Source organism: Moschus berezovskii, chromosome 14 (assembly GCF_049115385.1).
Source record: "Moschus berezovskii isolate FMDL1 chromosome 14, NW_MosBer_1.0, whole genome shotgun sequence".
NCBI classification, from domain to species: Eukaryota; Metazoa; Chordata; class Mammalia; order Artiodactyla; family Moschidae; genus Moschus; species Moschus berezovskii.
This window is the reverse complement of record NC_142473.1, coordinates 82,717,880-82,740,312: the sequence shown is the minus strand read 5'-3', so window position 1 is coordinate 82,740,312 and position 22,433 is coordinate 82,717,880. Positions and strand designations below refer to the sequence as shown.

Below are 22,433 nucleotides of genomic sequence, written 5' to 3'. Positions count from 1 at the left end.
TTCTTTACATTATTCTATTGGTTTTGCCATACATTGGCATGAATCTGCCTAATTCAACTAGATCAATTTACTAAAAATATCTTCTTTCCTCACTACATTTCAGTTGAGTTTTTGCTTAAAATCAGGTGAAATTATACACATGAGCTTATTTTTCGACTCTATTTTCATTTAGTTTATTGGTCTTTCTGTTCAAAGTTTTACTGATGGCATACTCTTTAAAAATAATCTGGCTTTAAAAAAGGCATTGATATCTGTTATTGGCAGTCCTCTGGGTTCTTTCTTCACCTAACACACTCTCCTGGCTACTCTAGATCTTGTGCATTTCTATATAAATTTTGATGCCAACTTAAGCTTTAAAAATTGAATTTTGATCGTTCTTGCATTAAATATATAGGAAAATTTAGGGAGAACTGATCTCATCATATTTAGTTATTTCAGCCATTGAACATGGCACATTACTGCTTTTATGTTTACTTTAATATTTTGGTAATGTGTCTGCAGTTCCTAGCAATGAATTCACTCAAATCATTTTCCCTAAGTATTTTACAGACTTTTTCTGATGTAATGAATTGTTGAAAATTTTGCTTTTGCCTGCAGTGGCAAGCCACTCCAGTACTCTTGCCTAGAAAATCCCATGGATGGAGGAGCCTGGTAGGCTGCAGTCTGTGGGGTCGCTAAGGGTCGGACATGACTGAGCGACTTCACTTTCACTTTTCACTTTCACACATTGGAGAAGGAAATGGCAACCCACTCCAGTGTTCTTGCCTGGAGAATCCCAGGGACGGGGGAGCCTGGTGGGCTTCTGACTATGGGGTCACACAGAGTCAGACATGACTAAAGTGATGCAGCAGCAGCAGCATGCTACCATAACTTTGTTTTGTTTTGTATTTTTAATTTATTTATTTTAATTGGAGGCTAATTACTTTACATTATTGTATTGGATTTTGTATGCTGACATTATAGCCATCAACCTGGTAAAATTCACCTTATTTCTTATATTTTAGCTTGAAATTTATTTTTGACTTTTAATTAACACGTATCCACTTGAGAATAACTGCCCTTTTATTTCTTTTCCCCAAGCTTAAAAATGTTTGTTTCATAATTTGACAGAAATTTGGGATGGCAGCAACCACAAAGGGGATATGGCTAATGTTTCATTAAGGCATATATTTTTGATGTATTGCTCACTGTACTTGCCAGCAAAAGAACACTAACTGCCATCTTCTACTTGTCAGGATGCCAGTATGATGGGCACTAGTATTTAAATGTTATGTAACACACACACACACACACACACACACACACACACAAAGTCTTTAAAAAAGACACAGAATGTCTTTAAAAAATATTTAATGATAGAAGTACTAAAAAAAGGGGGGGCGGGGCTTCCCTTCAATTGAAACATAAACAATTGGCAAAGTAAGAACACTTGAGTCTCTTGCACTGAAACTTGAAGTTAAACCGAAGTTGACACCAGAAGAATGATCATAACTTGAACATCTACAGTTGACACAAGAAAAACCATTTCTAGTTTGCATGATTTTCACACATTACTGCTTTTGAGTAATTTGTCACATAAACAGTTGTCTACAATCCAGTTTATCATGCATGTATTCAATGTTTACTTTTATAGGGAATTTTGCAGAGATTTCTCCATATTCTATGCAGAGCGCCTTTTACTTCCTTGTTCCTCAAGCTGTAGATCATAGGGTTCAGCATGGGTATGACCAAAGTGAAAAATACAGAGGCCATTTTGTCAGTGTCAAAAGAGTGGCTGGACTTGGGCTGCATGTACATGAAGGCTAGAGTGGCATACAGTACCATTACCACTGTCAGGTGAGAACCGCAGGTGGAGAAAGCCTTCTGCCTGCCCTGGGCACTGTTGATGTTTAGGATGGCCTTAAGGATCAGTGTGTAAGATACAAGGACTATCAGGAGAGATGAAACCAAATTAAACACGGAACAGATCAGTATGAACAGCTCAATTTCCCGTGTGCTTGAGCACAGCAAAGTCAGCAAGGGGAGGCTGTCACAGTAGAAATGACTGATGACGTTATAGCCACAGAAGGGTGAAATAAATATCCTGATGGTAGTTGCCAGAGAAACGGAGGCACTGTAAACATAGGGGACTGCAACCAGCACCCAGCAAGCCCTCGGTGACATAAGGACTGTGTAGAGCAGAGGGCTGCAGATGGCCACGTAACGGTCATAGGCCATTGCCGACAGGATGAAAAGCTCGCTGATGATGAACAGGATGAAGAAAGCCAGCTGCGTAGCACACCAGTGATAGGAGATTGTGTTTTGATCAGCTGTGAAATTTACCAGCATTTTGGGTCCCACAGATGTGGAATAGCCAAGATCGATGAAAGCCAGGTTTCTGAGAAAGAAGTACATGGGTGTCTGTAGCTTGGAGTCCACCTTGGTGAGAACGATCAGGCCCGAGTTTCCCACTGCCGACGCTGCATAGATGGTGAGGAACAGCACGAAGAAGGGAGCCCGCAGCTCAGGCCGGTCTGTGATTCCCGTGAGGATGAACGCACCAGGCGCTGTTTGATTCTGTTTGTCCATCCAGGCCATCAAGGAAGACAACTGTGGGAAGAACCATAAGAATAGACGTTGGGGTTCAGAAGATACTATCTGGTAAAAGTTTAATATGCAAAGCCATTAAATATAAGATGAATGTAATTATTTTCAATGGAGTGATTTAAAACAAGACTCACGTCCATCACTGAACCTGGAACCAAATTTAGAAACCATTATAAGGTGAGATGGACTTCCCTGGTGGCTCAGCAATACAGAATCTGCCTGCAGTGCAGGAGAGGTGGTTTGATCCTGGAAGATCCCCTGGAGAAGGAAATGGCAACCCACTCCACTCTCCTTACCTGGGAAATCCCATGGACAGAGGAGCCTGGCAGACTACAGTCTATGTAGTTGCAAAGAGTCAGATAAAACTAAACCGCCACCACCACCATCATAACCTAAGATACATAGTCATTTTATTTTTTGTGTCATGCACTGGTTCTCGTTACAAAATATACACAGTTCCTTTATGGCTCTGTTAACAAACTATCATTATAAACATTTGGCCAGAGTGGGAAACCTGATTTTTTTTTTCAAAAATATTTTTCAGGTGAAATACATATAATTGGTAAAAATGTATCAAATTTTAGAAAGAATCGTAATACAAAGTAACAGTCCTTTCTTTCTTTCCCTTGGAACTTGAGTCACAGTCTCCGAAGAAAACTATTACTAACTTACTTAATACACTTTGATTTATTTCTCTTTAGTGTAACTCCACATATTCAAACGTTATTTTCATTCCAATATCCATTTTGTAAAAAAGTATACTAAATCGATTATCTCCATAGAAAATGGTAAATTGAATCTTTAGCTCATCCATATAAAAATCAATCACAGACTGGTCAAGAACTTGGTATTAAAAGAAAAATTTTAAACTCATAGTGTTGAAACTGAAGCTCCAATATTTCGGCCACCTGATGCAAAGAGCCAACTCATTGGGAAAGACCCTGACGCTGGGAAGGATTGAAGGTCAAAAGAGAAGGCAGAGCAAAAGACGGTTAAATGGCATCACATACTCAATGTATGTGAATCTGAGCAAACTATGGGAGATACTGAAGGACAGAGGAGCCTGGCTATAGTCCTTGGGGTTACAAAGAGCAGAACATGACTTAGGGACTGAGCAACAGCAAGTTAAATGCTAGAACTTCTGGATGTCACTAAGCAAATATAAATTTCAAGAAAATCAGAATATAAATTTGCTTAATTTGGGAGATTAAATCTGCCTCATACAATTCATTCTTTCTAAAAATCTATTCACAATATTAACAAATTATTTACAAAAAAAAAGGTAAAAAACAAATATTCATTACCAGCAACCAAACAAGAAAGACGGAAAAATCTAGGGACTTTAGCTACAAAAGTTATACTCAAGGAAAAGAATTTTTCCACAGAAGCTTGTGTATTGTGGCAAACCTTTTCATCCAAATTATGTTGTACTTTACAAATCCTTGGAGTTCTAAAACTCAACTGAGTTGATTTTTTTTTATTTTAAAATTATCTTTATTAAAGGAGTTTGAGATAAAGTCCTATGGTATTGAAAACAAAACAAGCTTTCAATTCATGGGCATATTTATGGCTTGGAGGAGTTTTACTTCCTAACTGTGAAAGTGACACTCAGCCTTATGTGTCTGGGTCTTCGTGTGATGGATGAAAGAGGAGGATGGTTTATTTGTGGTTAGGGGCTCCTCAGGTGTAATCAGAGGAATGTTCACTTCTCTATGTAACAACAAGCTCTCATCTTATTATTATATACTTTGATCAGATTCTCCCCACATCACCCCTACCCAAGTATCAAAGCACCAATCGGAAAAAGAAACAGGAAAATTGAGCAATAAGGCTGACTCTTCTCTGACAGAAGCACAAACTTCAGAGTTTCACCAGGACTTGGGGAATGAACAGATGTAAAACCCATTGAAAGTGAAAAGTGAAAGTGAAGTCTCTCAGTTGTGTCTGACTCTTTGTGACCCAATGAACTGCAACACGCTAGGTCTCCCTGTCCATCACCAGCTCCCGGAGTTTACTCAGACTCATGTCCATCCAGTTGGTGATGCCATCCAACCATCTCATCTTCTGTCATTCCCTTCTCCTCCTGCCCTCAATCTTTCCCAGCATCAGGGTCTTTTCAAATGAGTCAGCTCTCCGCATCAGGTGGCCAAAATATTGGAGTTTCAGTTTCAACATCAGTCCCTCCATGAACACCCAGGACTGATCTCCTTTGGGATGGACTGGTTGGATCTCCAACAGGAGGAGGAATCTGGTAGGTATTATACCAAGTGAAGTAAGCCAGTCATGAAAGGACAAGTATGAGTGACATCATTTATATCAAAGAAAGTGAAGTCGCTCAGTCACGTCCAACTCTTTGTGACCCCATGGACTGTAGGCCACCAGGTGACTCCATCCATGGGATTTTCCAGGCAAGAATACTGGAGTGGATTGCCATTTCCTTCTCCAGGGGATCTTTCCAACCCAGGGATCAAACCTGGGTCTCCCGCATTGGAGGCAGATGATTTACTGTCTGAGCCACCAGGGAAGCCCATTATCTTATGCAAACTCAAACACCCAGTCTTAGTTATGTATTCTAAAACTTTGCAAGCAGTCTCAACTGAGATACATGGGTTGGTCAGATTGAGAATATTCTCTTTCAAAGGGTAGACAGAAAAAACTAAGGCGGATAAAAAGAAGAAGAATCTTGAATGGGTCTTAAAGTAAGTCAGGGTCAGCAGTCTTTAGGTAAGTTAACATCGGCAGAAATATTTACACACATTATTTTAAAAGTATAAAAGGACAACCATACTTTCTCATTCAATACAGCTAATAAGGCCAAAAGTCCTTATCTTCCCTGTCCTTATTTTGTAAAATACACCACATTTTCTCAATCAGGGAGCGCTAACTCTGCAATTATGTTCCGTTCCGTTCCGTCGCTCAGTCGTGTCCGACTCTTTGTGACCCCGTGGACTGTAGCCTACCAGGCTTCCCCGTCCATGGGATTCTCCAGGCAAGAATACTGGAGTGGGTTACCGTTTCCTTCTCCAGGGGATCTTCCCGACCCAGGGATCGAACCCGGGTCTCCCGCATTGGAGGCAGACGCTTTAACCTCTGAGCCACCAGGGAAGCCCAATGTAGCATTAGTGAAAGGCATAAAATCAGTCTAAATCTTTTCCAATTACAACTTTGGAATTTGACACATTGAGCACTTGGCAACTCCTCCTTAGAGAACACCAACATTTTCTAACTTGAGATGCCCAGCATTATATGCACCAGCTGTGGGGTTCAGTGCCAATCCCTAAGCCACTATTATGTGGCTTATTATAATCCATGAAGATTTTTAAAAACTGCTCCACTTCACTATAATGATATCCCATGATGCTAGATCCTCAAACATGCAGCAATCCTGTGAGCTGAGTAACACAGTTTGTGTCTTGCTTGTGCTGTATATCTGGGAGCTGTGGAGAGGTGTGGGGAGGTCTTCTGCACTCTTCTCGTCCTTCACAAAATAAATCTTCCTATTCAACTCTGATGTGTGCAGTTTGCAACACAAAACACAACAGATGAATAAGAAAGCTTCTCTTAAGGCATTTAGATTAATGAGAGTGAAAAGGCAATGCCCTAGGCTAGATTATGAAGTGTTTAAGGTGTGGCAAATTCACAAATATTAAAACTATAATGCATGCACTAGATTAAAAAATCTTCCAAGGACTGATATTTCTTGACTCTTATTGGTATTGATTTCAGACTCAGTTTTGCTCCACTATATACATAATGCTTCCAAGCCTTCAGCCTCATTATCCATATAAAATTAAATCTGATACAAAGGTGATAGGGTCAAAGACATCCTATCATGGTGGTGTGGAGGACATAGTATCCTAAGTCAAAAAGTCTATTTTGGAAACCAGGGAAAAGCAAAAGTCTCCTTCCTGTGGCATGGGTTTGAAAGGGCCAAGTCAGTATAGCGCACACACTCCATGTTAGCAGAATTTTCTGACATCTGTGTGAGGAGAGAATACCTGCAACAAGAAAGAATAAATTAACAGCTTCATGTTTGTATAGGAGCTGCTTTTTCCTGAATGTTTCTTGAGACAAAGGGCAGAAGAGGTTGGCCTTTTTGGGATCCCAAGGTCCTTCTGCCTGTGGGTGTGGTGGGAGCCTGTGAGGGAGCTGGGACTTTGAAGGCAAATTCTAAAGATGTCAATGCGATTCCTCAGCATAATATTGATGAAGAATGACCCAGAGATGGAGTAAAACAGGAATCAATGGCAGCTTCTCAGAAAAAGTTTTAAAAGTTTATTCTGTATTATTTTGCCTTTTCCATCAACTTACTACTGCAAACATCACTGTACAGACACAGCTGTCTTTCATGCTTTGTGTTTGAGGTCACCTCTGAATTGACCTGGGCTTCTCTGGTGGCTCAGACAGGAAAGAATCTGCCTGCAATGCAGGAGACCCTTGTTCAATCCCTGGATAGGGAGATGTCCTAGAGAAGGGAATGGCAGTGCACTCCAGTATTCATACCTGGAGAATTCCATGGAGAGAGGAGCCTGGAGAGTTTAGTCCATGGAGTTGCAAAGAGTCAGACATGATTACTTGACTGACACTGTCTTTTTCTTTCTGACTTGACCTACAAGCCAAGATAGATTGTTTTCTGACATGCTGGTTGCTTCCCATCTCTAGTGTTTGACTTCGTTTCCTTAGTGCAAAGGGATCTTGCTTGGACCCCACCCACAGCAGTTTGTAAGGGTCTGAGATCTAATGTGTTAAGAGAAAAATTAAACTAATAAGTGACAGGACTCAATGGATAAAAACTCAAGCTTTTCTAGCCCTCTTTTATGTAAGAAGCTAAAATGTCTTAAGTAATTGAAATTTAGTTGCATGCAGCAGTAATTTTTCTTTATTGCATACTTTGTTAGCTTTCTCCCTAATCAGGGGAGTCTCATGTTCCTTATCCCTCATTTTTGCTTCCTAAAATCCTCTACCAAATAAACCTTAAAAGTCCAGCTCCTTGCCTCAGAGTCTTCTCTTGAAATTTAATTCTGACTATCACCGTCTCTTATATGATGCTAACAGAAAAAGGCAGCAAATATATAGAGAGCACAAATAAAACTCTGTGGAGCCATGATAATAATAATACTATCGTGTTACTGTATAACTGAAAGTTCTGTCAGAAACGGTTGCCATCTGCAGCATAGACGGTCTTGAGTATCAGAAACTCCGGCCTGCCATCAGCATCTTTGCTTTAACGGCATTTTAGGTGGAGGTTTCAAGAAATACCTACACCCCCTTCAGAATGTTTATGGTTTTAGAATCCCAGTATAGAGTTAATAATAAATAGAAAAAAAGTGTTTACTCTTTGCAAAGAATACAGTAACGGAGTAGTAACATATATCATTTCTCCATAAATCAGTTATGATAAGAGAGCATTAATATTCATGGACTAATGTACTGGGTCTGGCATCAGTGACTAAATTCATCTATAATATTAAACTGAAGATAGAAATCAAGAATCGTCACTGAAGCTAATCTAATAATAACCATCCACTCACCGAAAACAAGGAATGCCTTCTTGTTCTGCCATGTGGTTAGTAGTCTGACTGAAGTCAGAAGAATTTATGAATGTCCCTCCCCTTTGAGACAGTTCCCTAGAAATCTGAATGCAATTTCTTGATTATTCCCAAAGCATCTAAGAGCACGAAGTGAAGCCACTGTAGTCTTGGTTAATTATTTTTGATTCCCTATTGAGGAGGCACTCTTTTAGATGCAATTCACATGCTTTTTTGTTTGTTTTTCTTTTTGTTTATTTTTTTTAATTTATTTTAATTGGAGGTTAATTACATTATTGTATTGCTTTTCCATACATTGACATGAATCTGCCCCAGTGTACACGTGTTCCCCATTTTGAACCCCCCTCCCACCTCCCTCCCCATCCCATCCCTCTGGTTCATCCCAGTACACTAGCCGCGAGCATCCTGTATCATGCATTGAACCTGGACTGGTGATTCATGCTTTTTTATTATTAATTTTATTGCATTCACTCAAATATCTGGATTTCAGTTTATCATTTGTTGGATAAATCCTTTAATCACCCATAAATTACCTCAATATTCAGTATTTTTCACCACGGCTTCTGCCCAAGTTTATGCCTGAGGATAAAGGTGAAACTCTTTAAACATGGCCTGCTGCTGCTGCTGCTGCTGCTGCTAAGTCACTTCAGTCGTGTCCGACTCTGTGTGACCCCATAGACAGTAGCCCACCAGGCTCCCCTGTCCCTGGGATTCTCCAGGCAAGAACACTGGAGTGGGTTGCCATTTCCTTCTCCAATGTGTGAAAGTGAAAGTGAAGTCAGTCAGTCGTGTCTGACTCGTAGCGACCCCATGGACTGCAGCCTACAAGGCTCCTCCGTCCATGGGATTTTCTAGGCAAGAGTACTGGAGTGTCCTAGAGTGGTTCTAAAGACTCAGAAGGAATACAAATTATGAATATACATGTAACTCATTTTTCATTTTAAGGGACTAAATCGAGTTAATCATATGCTAATTCTGCATCTTATAGTCGTCTTCAATCCTCATTTCCCATCCCTACCCGAGTTCTCCTTCCTCATACAGGCACCTTCTCTATGAGAGTTGCTATACGCTCTTAAAAAGAAATACAGACATATAATGTAAATATAGCATACATTTTACTGTGCACTCATGCTATCATTCAGAGAAGGCAATTGCACCCCACTCCAGCATATTAGAAAGCAGAGACATTACTTTGCCAACCAAGGTCCATCTAGTCAAGGCTATGGTTTTTCCAGTGGTTATGTATGGATGTGAGAGTTGGACTATGAAGAAAGCTGAGCGCTGAAGAATTGATGGTTTTGAACTGTGGTGCTGGAGAAAACTCCTGAGAGTCCCTTGGACTGCAAGGAGATCCAACCAGTCCATCCTAAAAGATATCAGTCCTGGGTGTTCATTGGAGGGACTGATGCTAAAGCTGAAGCTCCAATACTTTGGCCACCTCATGCGACGAGTTGACTCACTGGAAAAGACTCTGATGCTGGGAGGGATGGGGGCAGGAGGAGACGGGGACGACAGAGAATGAGATGGCTGGATGGCATCACCGATTCGATGGAGGTGAGTTTGAGTAACTCCGGGAGTTGGTGATGGACAGGAAGGCCTGGCGGGCTGTGATCATGAGGTCACAAAGAGTCAGACATGACTGAGCGACTGAACTGAACTGAACCAGTACTCTTGCCTGGAAAATCCCATGGACGGAGGAGCCTGGTAGGCTGCAGTCCATGGGGTCGCAAACAGTCGGACACGACTGAGCAACTTCACCTTCACGCTTTGGAGAAGGAAATGGCAACCCACTCCAGTGTTCTTGCCTGGAGAGTCCCAGGGATGGGGGAGTCTGGTGGGCTGCCATTTATGGGGTCACACAGATTCAGAAACGACTGAAGTGACTTAGCAGCAGCAGCAGCATGTTGTCATTTAACTTGCTTTGATGCTTAAAGAATCTCATTCAACTCTACATTTTTGAAGCACATTCATTTTACTCTGTGTGTGGGTGTGGGTGTGTGTATGTTTGTGTGTGTGTGTGTGTGTTAGTTGCTCAGTTGTGTTCAATTCTTTGCAACTCCTCTATCTGTGGAATTTTCTAGGCAAGATTACTAGAGTGGGCATCCATTCCCTTCTCCAGGGGATTTTCGTAACCCAGGGACCGAACCCAGGTCTCCTGCATTGCAGGCAGATTCTTTATCATCTGAGCCACCAGAGAAGCCCCGTTTTAGTGAGTGAGTGAGTGAAGTCACTCAGTTGTGTCCGACTCTTTGCGACCCTGTGGACTGTAGCCTACTAGGCTCCTCCTCCATGGGATTTTCCAGGCAATAGTACTGGAGTGGGTTGTCATTTCCTTCTCCAGGGACCATTTTAGTACAAACACACCATTATTTCTCTCTATTCTGTTTTGTAAAATTACTATGAGCTGGGTCTCCTTTAATTTGAAATATTTGCTTCCATAGTAGTGGGATGCAGCTAGTTACCAACTCTGGAATTTTATCTGTGTCACCACAGTTAATGACTTTGTGTGTGTGGTCCCCATAGATCCATGAATGAACTTCTCTGTGATATATTGGATTAGTCAAAAAGTTTGTTTGCTTTTATCCCATAAAATGACTCTAATAGCACTTATTTATCTTTAATTTCATTTGAAACAATTTAGTTAGATTGTATCCTAACAGTTTTCATATTAACATGCATTTAAAAATTATCAAAACTGGTGGATGTTTGTATAGCCATTTTAATATTGAAGATGGAAGCAAAAAGCAACATTTTGGCATATTATGCTTTATTATTTCAAGAAAAATAAAAGCACAACTGAACCCACCCAAGAAAGATTTGTGCAGAGTATGGAGAAGGTGCTGTGACTGATCAAATGTGTCAAAAATGATTTGTCAAGTTTTGTGCTAGAGATTTCTTGCTGGACAATGCTCCACGGTCGGATGGACCAGTTGAAGTTGATAGCGAACAACTCGAGACATTGAAAACAATCAACATTATACCACATGAGAGATAGTATTTTGGATACTCAAAATATCAAAATCAAGCACTGAACATCTTTTGCACCAGCTTGGTCTTATCAATCACTTTCCACATAAGTTAAGTGTAAAAAACTTTCATGATCATATTTCCGCAAGCTATTCTCTACTTAAACCAATAAAAGCAGTCTGTTTCTTTAAAAAAATTTGTGGTGGGTGATGAATAATGGATACTGTACACTACTGAGATATGGAAGAAATCACAGTGCAAGTGAAATGAACCACCATCAACCACACCAAAGGCTGTTCTTCATTCAAAGATGATGTTGTGTATATGGTGGGATTAGAAGGCAGTCTCTCTTATGAGTCCCTATTGGAAAACTCTCAATTAGGTCAACTAAAAGCAACACTCAATGAGAAGCATCCAGAATTAGTTAACAGAAAAAATTTAATCTTCCATCAGGATAACGTAAGGCCACATATTTCTTTGATGACCAGGCAAAAACTGTTACAGCTTGGCTGGGAAATTCTCATTTAACTATTGTATTCACCAGATATTGTACCTTCAGATTTCCATTTATTCTGCTCTTTATAAAATTATCATAATGGAAAACATTTTCAATTCCCTGGAAGACTATAAAAGGCACCTGGAACAGGTCTTTGCTCAAAAACAAAGACAAAAGTTGTTGGGAAGATGGAAATATGAAGCTACCTAAAAAGTGGCAGAAGCTAGTGGAATGAAATGGTGAAAATAAATAAATAAATAATGTTCTTGGACAAAATTAAAAATATTTAATGTATTTTCACTTAAGAACTGAGGAAACTTTTTGACCAACTCAATATCTCCCGGAGTGAGTCCCTGATAAGAGAAATATAAGCAAAATTAATTTATTTAAATTAATATGAATCTATGCCAAGATTTATCAATATACATTCTGTCATCACTACACAAAATTTTATACTGTGGACATCCAACTTATGAATATGTACAATTTCTTCACATGATAAAGGACTGTAAAAAATAATTAAACCAGATGCAAATTTTTAGAGCTAAAATTGCTTTCTTATTTTAATACATTATTTTTTTAAATAATCATCCAAATAATTTGGAATAGAATGATATACTAAGCACTATCCATGCCAACTGATACAGATAACACATATTTTAAAATAGTTTTAATATTCAAATGTCTGTAATAGTGATAAGACTGGCAATTTTGGATAAAGCTGAGGAAACAATCATTGAAGTGACACAAAATTTGCCACATACATCCTGTAGCAGAGATTGACTGATCATCAAATCTTTTTTGTTTTCATTTTGACCACTTCTACCTATATATCCAATTTTCAGTTCAGCCTACTTATCTTTTGAATGATTTCTTTGAATGGACTTTTTCATTTCCATAGAAGTGGCTTGTGGAAACAGCTCTTTGGAAAGTAGAGATGCAGGGATGACAATTAGACAAATGGAGACAATGCTTGTGGACTTCCACGGTGGGAGCGATAGTTGCTCAAAATAAACTTATCCAGAAATAGCTTATAAAGTATTCTATTTTCAATCATTAGTAACCTCTTCTGACCTAGAGACAAGAAAATCTTCACTGAAAACCTTAAAACTCAAGTTTGCTTTTATTTTATTTTTTATTTTTTTAGTTTTCTTCATGTTGAGTTTTTTTTTTAATTTTTTAAAATTTATTTATTTTAATTGGAGGCTAATTACTTTACATTATTGTATTGGTTTCGCCATACATTGACATGAATCTGCCCCTGGTGTACATGTGTTCCCCATCTTGAACCCCCCTCCCACCTCCCTCCCCATCCCAACCCAATGGGTCATCCCAGTGCACCAGCCCCGAGGATCCTGTATCATGCATCGAACATGGACTGGCAATTCGTTTCAGATATGATAATATACATGTTTCAGTGCCATTCTCCCAGATCATCTCGCCCTCTCTCATAGCGTCCAAAAGACTGTCCTATACATCTGTGTCTCTTTTGCTGTCTTGCATACAGGATTATCATTACCATCTTTCTAAATTCCATATATATGCGTTAGTATACTGTATGGGTATTTTTCTTTCTGGCTTACTTCACTCTGTATAATAGGCTCCAGTTTCATCCACCTCATTAGAACTGATTCAAATGTATTCTTTTTAATTGCTGAGTAATACTCCATTGTGTATATGTACCACAGCTTTCTTATCCATTCGTCTGCAGATGGACATCTAGGTTGCTTCCATGTCCTGGCTATTATAAACAGTGCTGCGAGGAACATTGGAGTACACGTGTCTCTTTCAATTCTCGTTTTCTCAGTGTGTATGCCCAGGAGTGGGATCAAATTTGCTTTTAAATGAAAAAGAAAAGAAAAAATAAAAAACATAAGTGGGACCAGTTTCTATTATCTTTTTTGGTTATTGAACTAGAAACATCTTTTAAACCTGAGTGTTTTGAGACATACGTAAAATAATGGAGATACATGATCACAGTCTTTCAAAATAAAAGTGGTTACTGGGAAAATGGCAGGGCCTTCTAGTAGCTTTTTGGATTTAAATTTGTAAAATGGCATTTGCTTTTCTGAAGTTGGGAAATTTGAATGGCTTTTCTTATTTTCATGATCTTGAAAGGATTTATTTATGACCTCCACTCCAAGATTAACACACTTGCAGTGCTTTCTGCCTAGGGTATCCTCACATTACAGAGCTGGGTTGAGGATATGATACTTACTGTCTCTATTGCAGCTAAAGAATGAGAGGTCCTTCTGGTTGCTGTTTCAAGTCTTTCCTAACTTTCAGCGGTATTCCCAAACCCTGTTTCATGACTGTGCCCTGAGTTTCCTGTCTCCCCCTGACCACCAGAAAGATTTTGCTGTCACTGTTTAGATACAATGACCGTGGAATCTTGTAAGCACTCAGGTAGGCATAACCTGGAAGTACAGGTGACTTAACGTCCAGAGGGCAAACTTTGGACAATCTGAGATGAGAGCTGGCAAGTTTTTTTTTTTTTTTCTTTCTGACTTCATTGAAAACCAGTGCTTGGCTGATGTGCCTGTATGGTTAGTTGACTGAGTTGATTCATCATTTTTGATAAATGGGAAATAAGCAGCATGTGAGTACATGTGTATCTGTGTAACACATTTGGAAACTGAACACTATACCTTTGTTTATCTTTCATTCTAAGAAGGCATTATGTATAGTTTGTTTAGAACAGATTTTGGAGCTAAGTAATATAGAAAGAGTGTATAGTGTAAGCTTTCATGAGACTATCTTACTGAACACTAGTGAATAAGAGGTGAAAAATTTTAGATTGTGCAGTTTCACAAACTCTATCAATATAGCTACAGATGTTTTGACAGCTATGTCAATAAATGGTGACGCGCTCCTCCCCTCACCCTGACAAAGATGCCTGTGTCTGAATCCTCAAAGCCTGTGACCATGTTGCCATGGAACACACAATGAAGAGATTTGTCACAAGTGTTTTCTGTGTCTGCGTCTTCACTGGGAGAGGCAGAGGGTGGGATGAACTGAGAGAGCAGCACGGAAGCGTGTGCATTGCCGTGTAAAGAGACAGCCAGGTAGGAGTTCACTAATTAATGTTGCAAGGAGCCCACCCAGCGCTCTGTGACAACCTAGAGGGCTGGGCGACGGGGGACGGGAGGGAGGTTCAGGAGTGAGGGGCCATATGTATACCTGTGGCTGATTCATGTGACACAATATTGTAAAGCAATTCTCCTCCAATGGAAATTTCAAAGCAAAACAGAGATTTGCCAGTGTGATTAAGCAAAGGGCCTTATGTGAGTGAGTCCAAAGTTGTCACAGGGAGAGAAAGATGCAAAAGTAGGAATCAGAGGAGATGTGTCAGTGAAAACAGAGGTTAGCATGATGGCTTTGTTGGATGGAAGGCAAATGCCAGGCAAGGTATATGGAACCTGCAGGAGCTGGGAGACACAAGGAGACAGATTGAACCCTATTTGGGTCCTGAAAGGAATGCAATCTTCTGATACCTTGATTTTAGGTCTGGATGACTCATTGTGAACTTCTGACCTCCAAAATTTTGGGACAAGAAGTTCACATTGCTTCAAGCCACCAAATTGGTGATGATTTGTTTTGGCACCATTAGGAAGCTAATACAAGTGACAACATAATTATTTTAGAAAATACATGTATGTCAACCAAATTAAGAATTAGGAACCACTACAGTTTTCATTCTTTATTCCAGTTCAGTTCAGTTGCTCAGTTGTGTCCAACACTCTGTGACCCCATGCACTGAAGCACGCCAGGCCTCTCTGGCGCCAGCTCCTGGTCCTTGCTCAAACTCATGTCCACTGAATCAGTGACGCCATCGAACCGTCTCATCCTCTGCCGTCCCCTTCTCTTCTCCTCCTGCCTTCAATCTTTCCCAACATCCCTTTCCAATGAGTCAACCGTGCATCAGGCAGCCAAGTATTGGAGCTTCAGCTGCAGCATCAGTTCTTCCGACGAATATTCAGGACTGATTTCCTTAACTTAAATTCCTAACTGAAATTAATCGAATAGATTGCAGATAACTGGTAGAAACACAAGTGTGAGTTGAGTCCTGTTGCTCTGCTTCTGTTGACCTAACCAGACTCAAAGAGAATTGTTTTCTGCTAGAAAGAAGACTTCTCTGATTGCAAAAGTTGATGGAGCTAAATAAAACTGCAATAAAGGAAGACAAACATTCCCTATGGACTTTTCCATATTTGTAAATAACAAAATATAAAATCCTAAAGGCTAATGGTACCAAGTTATTACTGGCTTTGTCCCTGAAGACCAGAAATGTACATTACGTACTAGAGCTTTTCTGTTTTCAAATAATCTACTTATTTGTAAGTAAAGTTGAAAATTAACTCATGAATTTGACTCTCACTAAAAGAAGTGGTTGCTGTTATGATTTTATAACAAAAACGTTTTAATATGAGACTATGGCTGGATGGCATCACTGACTCTGTGGACATGACTTTGAGTGTACTCCGGGAGTTGGTGATAGACAGGGAGGCCTGGCGTGCTATGATTCATAGGGTCGCGGAGAGTCGGACACGACTGAGCGACTGAACTGAACTGAACTGATGTTAGGAAAAACAATTGTATACTTTATATTTGAATGACCATTGATATTTTGCTTTATGTATATGTAGGAAATATAAAGGGTGAAAAAATGGAATAAACTTTCATATGTATTTTTAGTCGGTTTTGCCAAATGTCTTATTTTCAGGTATATCTAAGCATTTTGTATTCAACCTTTATTTTCCCGTACAAGCTTATTTTTTTCTGTGACACAAATTTATTTTAAATTCCAAATAACAATTGGCTGAAAATCTCAATAAACTAATGGGTATACACTACAAAAAATTATAAAACTTTTAGTAGTTGAAGAAAAGATATTTGTGACAAGAAGATAATCTAACTCATAACAAACATCCAAAAAAAATCTCTTACAGGCATTCATTTTTTCTTCCATATTTAGAAATTCTGAAAACCCTTTATTTACTTGCATTTTATTTTTTTAGAAGTAATTATTTCCTAATTCTTTTGTATTATTTACATTAGTATACTTTTTCAGTCACTTAATGCATGTTTGTATGGAAAATTGAGTATTTAAAGATGAGATTAAAAGGATTAAACTTTTTCCTTAAAATTAGAGGAACTTCTATTTATTGCTTCATCACTTTGCAAAATTTTCAGGAACAAATAAAACCTCTAACTGGAGATAGTTACAGTTTTAAATTTGCATTAATCTGAATGACTGACATGGGTTGTCCAGGCATCTCTTCAATGCATCCTTCACGTCTTTGTTCCTTAGGCTGTAAATGAGGGGGTTCAGCATTGGAATCACAAGGGTATAGAAGACCGAGGCCATCTTATCAGTATCTAGTGAGTGGTTGGTCCTTGGCTGCAAATACATGAAGAGGAGAGTCCCATAGAAGACAGTGACAGCCATCATGTGAGAAGCACAGGTGGAAAACGCTTTCTGTCGCCCTTCTGAAGAACGTATCCTCAAAATGGCAAGGATGATGTTGAAGTAGGATGTTAGAACAATAATCATAGAGAAGAACAAATTGGTTCCCGAAAAGGCAAATACTGCTGTTTCTGGAGTGTAGGTGTCAGAACAGGACAACGCTAACAAAGGGACATTATCACAGTAGAAATGGTTGATCACATTGGAAGAACAGTAGGACACGGAAAACACACAGGAAGAGACCGTCAGCGCTGTGGTCAGACTGTAGATGTAAGTAAGGGCCGCCAGGAGAAGGCAGATCCGTGGGGAAACCACCGCCAGGTATAGTAGGGGGTTGCAAATAGCCACAGAGCGGTCATAGGCCATGGCAGCCAGCATGAAAATCTCAGCCACAATGAAAACTAAGAATCCACCGAGTTGGGCTGCACATCCATAATAAGATATGGTTTTCTTTGTAAGCAAGAAGTTAACCAACATTTTGGGGGCAATGACAGAAGAATTGCCCAAATTGATGATAGCCAAGTGCTTGAGGAAAAAGTACATGGGGGTTTGAAGCTGAGAGTCCACGCTGGTGAGGATGATGATTCCCAGGTTCCCTGCCAGGGTCAGTCCATAGATGACCAGGAACACACAGAAAAGAGGAATCTGGAGTTCTGGACGGTCAGAGACTCCCATTAGAATGAATTCAGTCACTTGAGTGTGATTCCCTGGAGCCATGTATTTTGCTGATTTCCTCTTTTAATGGGGAATATGGAAAGAGATTAACAGAGGATAAAATCATTTTTTTTCTGTTAGGTGTCAGATTGTTAAATGTTTCATTTAAAATCAGTTTACTTCTGTTCAAAAATACTTAAAAGTCTCAGATCTTCCTTGTTTTCCTATCTTTTCATAAAATTCAGGTATACTAACTTTGCAGAGACCTGTTTCAGGATCTTATAACTATTTGACCAAAATATTAATATATTATTCACTGCAGGATATGGTTTATATTTAGTAAATGCACATTATTTTATCATACCATTACATGTATTACTATGAATTTGAATATATTAATTATATTAGCACATATTTAATGAATATATAATTAATACAAATTTTATACAAATACACTTGCCTTGGTGTCGGTACTTCCAGTGATTAACAAAAGGTACCTATAAGATGTTGATGAGTTAGAGAAACATACAGTTATTTTTCCTTAGCTCCTACAGGTCATCACCTCAGACCAGGCCTTGCCATCATTTCTGGGAATTTCCATTTTCCTATGGGGAACACTTTCAGTAACGCAGTTTTATCTTTAATAATCATTACCACTTCTGCTTCAGTTGCCCACAGGCAGTCTTATATTTCAATAATGTTCCTTAGCATCAGGGAGAAATTCCTCTGAATCTTCTTTCCTTTATCTCATTTCCTTTCTTCTGCCAAATAAAACAAACCAGTCCTGTCTTATCATTCTGACTTCTAATTGCTCACTCTTCCCTAATGTTTTATTCTGACAGCCTTTTTTTTTGTTCTTTCCAACATATACCCCTTTTCCTTAAATTGTTTAAAGTCCATTTGGATTTTTAAAAAGTGTACTGTGGGCAGTTTTGATTTTGTGAAAATTTGATCCGTTTGTTTATTTATATAGATAATGAGTAGAAAATTTAACATTACTTAGTATGTAGCATACACTTCCCTGTTATCTCAGATGATAAAGAGTCTGCCTGCAATGCAGGAGACCCAGGTTCAATTCCCTCTGGAGAAGGAAATGGCAACCCACTCCAGGATGCTTGCCTGGAAAATCCCATGGATGGAGAAGACTGACGTGTGTCCATGGGGTCACAAAGAGTTGGACGTGACTGAGTGAGTTCACTCTGTCTTCTTTCTTTGTTTCTATACTCTGTGCCCAGAAGGATGTGAAGTATTTTGAAATAATCATTTCATTATTTTGCAGGAGCGTCCTGGAAGATGGGTATAATTTTTCTTTTTATCTGATGAGACAATTTAGGCTCAGTGAAATTAAGTTACTCAGTGTCTGTATAGGATATCAGTTAATAACATGGTTTTATAATTTTTTTATGTATATTTGTTTGCTTATTTGGTCTATTAGTCTTTTGGTTATTTGTTAGTCCACCAATTATTAGCTGTGTGATTTTTACCAGGTAATTGTGTCTTCGTGTTTTATAAATTAAATGAGATATTGTACATGTAAACTCAGTTCTCACAAAGTGGAAATAATGAACCTCACATAACTAGTCGTGCGGCCGTCAGTACTTGCAGCATGCGGGCTCGGTGGTTGGGGCTTGCAGGCTCCAGAGCACGGGCTAAGTAGTTTTGGTTCACGGGCTTAGTTGCAGCATGGCATGTGGATCTTACAGACCGGGAGCTGAACCTGTGTTCCCAGTATTGACAAGCAGATTTTTAACCACTGACACAACCAGGGAAGTCCCTTGAATAACTTTTTAAATGTGGTTTCTTATTTCAGCCCTAGTAACTCATTCTCCCTTACTGGAAATTTTATAGTTGAGATGAAAATATGTGAAACGAATCACCAGTTCAGGTTCAATGCATGATACAGGAGGCTCGGGGCTGGTGCACCGGGATGAACCAGAGGGATGGGATGGGGAGGGAGGTGGGAGGGGGGTTCAAGATGGGGAACACATGTACACCCGGGGCGGATTCATGTCAATGTATGGCAAAACCAATACAGTAATGTAATTAGCCTCCAATTAAAATAAATAAATTTTTAAAAAAAGAAAATATTAAGTGAATGATAATTTTGCATATTCAAAACACAGGGACAGATGGTATCTAGCTCTACAGTTAAACAAATCCTACAACCTGACTCTCTGACATCTGCCTTTTTCGTTTCTATTAAGAAAGATTCTCTGTTCCATACATCTAATAGGCACCGACTGAGTGGACCTGATGTTGTTGCACCTTCTATGCCAGACTGCTTGCTTTCTACCTGTGCATTTAAAATATGTGCATAAGTAAGCTTTTGATGGGAAACAGTGGCAACGCTCAAAGCAAAATGTTCGTTTGCTCTACATAAAGCAAGTCAGTGCATGTTTCACTAAGAGATAATTTATTCAATAAACTTCCTTAATTTAACAAGAATAAAAAGAGTGCCAACAACAGGAAATACTGTGCAGTCTCAATTTGTGCTGTTAGCTTTTAAAATGGAGACCATGATATGCATAGTGGTCTATTATTGGTTACCACTTATCATAAAATATAAAGGATGCAAAGCTTTTTCATTAGGTAAGTACTCGTCAGTGAAATAAAATTTCTATAAAAGAGCTCCAGTTTTCATCTATGTATTTACAATCTTGTCTGACTTAGAATCTACTACTGATGATAGCTATTTTAATTTATGAAAAATAGTTTTCTCAAATTTATTTTCAAAATAAACTATTTTGTAGATTTTCTGAAATAACAGATTCTCAGTGAATAAAATTTAAAAACTGTAAATGTTAATCATTTATCTCAAAATGTGAATGAAAAATAACATTGCAAGTTATTTTTTAAATAGATGTTGATGTGATTTCAAGAGTATGTTCCATTGGTCTCTGACTATGGAATTTATCCTAAATGGGTTGTTTTAGGGACAGACGCTGCAACTCAACATGAGCTCTCAGTGTCCACCAGCAACAGAATGACTGCTGACACCAAAACTCTTTCCATCTGAAGGTTTATCACATTGGGCAGCACAGAAAACAGGAAGGGAAAAAAAACTTGTTTTTATCGGCATTAAGTAAGAATAGATTTTATTTGGAGACATAGAATCTTGTATAGACATAGAGTTTCCTATGCGGTATAGTGTGCCCTCTAATACATCCATCAGTTCTGCAGAAAACATTTCTTTATAAATTACAGTAAAATATAATTCCTTAGTCAGATTTTGTCATTCTGTGCAAAAGATCAGTCTGTCGGCGGAAATGCTGAAAAATACTGCTACGCTGTATCACCAGCACTTCCACTTTGCAATCATTCAGCAGGTAGAGAAGTGAATGACTTGAAAAGAGAACAAAGTGGATATGACTTCAATTAAGATCGCAGTTTTTTTCTCCCCTTGGCCATGCTCTGAAAAGCATGCAGGATAGATATGATTCCCCCAAACAGGAATTGGACCCATGCCTTCTGCATTGCAGTGTGGAATCTTAACTACTGGACAAGTGCCAGTTCTGATTTGAATTGATTAAGTTTTCAATACCCTTGCTTGTCTCTTCCAGAATTTGTAATAAACAAGATTTTTAAATTTACCTACCTGAAAAGAGAGGTCTGCTGAGACCCGCTCCTGAGGCCTTGGTATGCAGTGCACTAGCTGGCTTGTGTCCTGTGCTCGGTGGCTTCAGTCATGTCTGATTCTTTGTGACTGGAGACTGTGACCTGCCAGGCTGCTCTGTCTGTGGCATTTTCCAGGCAAGAAAAATGGAATGGGTTGCAATGCCTTCCTCCCAGGGATCTTCACAACCCAGGGATAGAACCTGCATCTCCTGTGTCTCCTCCCTGGCAGGAGAATTCTTTCCTGTTGAGCCACAAGTGACTGAATTATACAAGATTCTGAAGTCCCTGAAGACCTTCACAATGAAATCTCTGTTCATGGCCCAGTTCCTGAACAGGAGAACCAGAATCCCCTGGCTCAGGCCAGATTCCCCAGGGAAAGAACGACAAACTGAATATTCATTAGTCAAGTCTCTGTGCAAAACTGTCCCCCAGAGTGAAAATTGGAGACAGCTTAGGGGCAAGCTTGAATAACCACATTCAATGACTTTCACACACAGTGATTCCATCCTTTGACTGGTTTGAAATGTACCATCTTCTGACGTTTTCTGAGAGTGTTGCCTCTGGCCCTGGGATGGAGAAAATCCAATGGCTAGAAAGCACAGAATTCTGATCCCAATGTTCTACTTAATGTGACTATTGGAAGTAGAACCAGCTGGAAAGCCTCTATTTTTGTGTCAGGAATAAACTCTGCTGTATTTGCTGCATATATATATATATATAAAGAGAATTTCAGCATAAAGTCAAAATGGGAATGGTTGTCAAGACAGTGAATATCAGTTTTTTAATTGAAATTCTTACAGTAGCTCTCATACATGTTATTGCTGCTGTTTAGTTAACTACTTCTTTTACAGCTTTTCACTTTCATTGGTGCTTTATTTGACAACTTGATCTCCCATTTTAGCCTGCTCTTTATTGTATAAGAGGTATTTTCTATCACAGAACCACAAAATTTCACTTTCAAACTATTTATAAGAAGCACACACATATAAATAAGCAGAAAAATGACATATGGACACTATAATTTGATCACTCACATTAAACCATAGTTTTATCTTACTGGGTTCATTATTTTAAAGTAACACATAATTACATGTGAAGA

General features: G+C 39.0%; 2 protein-coding genes across 2 annotated transcripts; both read right to left on the bottom strand.

The window, feature by feature from the left end:
• Positions 1-1,614: 1,614 nt before the first annotated feature.
• Positions 1,615-2,577, bottom strand: LOC148775680 (olfactory receptor 8K3-like). Its single transcript, XM_088843400.1, has one exon. It carries the CDS (start codon positions 2,575-2,577, stop codon positions 1,615-1,617), a length of 963 nt encoding a protein of 320 aa, XP_088699526.1.
• A 14,251-nt stretch (positions 2,578-16,828) lies between these two features.
• On the bottom strand, positions 16,829-17,782 carry LOC129554079 (olfactory receptor 8J2-like). Its single transcript, XM_055422724.2, has one exon. The coding sequence runs from the start codon at positions 17,780-17,782 to the stop codon at positions 16,829-16,831; it is 954 nt and encodes a 317-aa protein (XP_055278699.2).
• Positions 17,783-22,433: the final 4,651 nt, after the last annotated feature.

What these genes read in the sequence shown, in the direction of transcription:
- LOC148775680 (XM_088843400.1), bottom strand. Translation starts at nt 2,577, where the DNA reads ATGGCCTGGATGGACAAACAGAATCAAACAGCGCCTGGTGCGTTCATC.
- LOC129554079 (XM_055422724.2), bottom strand. Translation starts at nt 17,782, where the DNA reads ATGGCTCCAGGGAATCACACTCAAGTGACTGAATTCATTCTAATGGGA.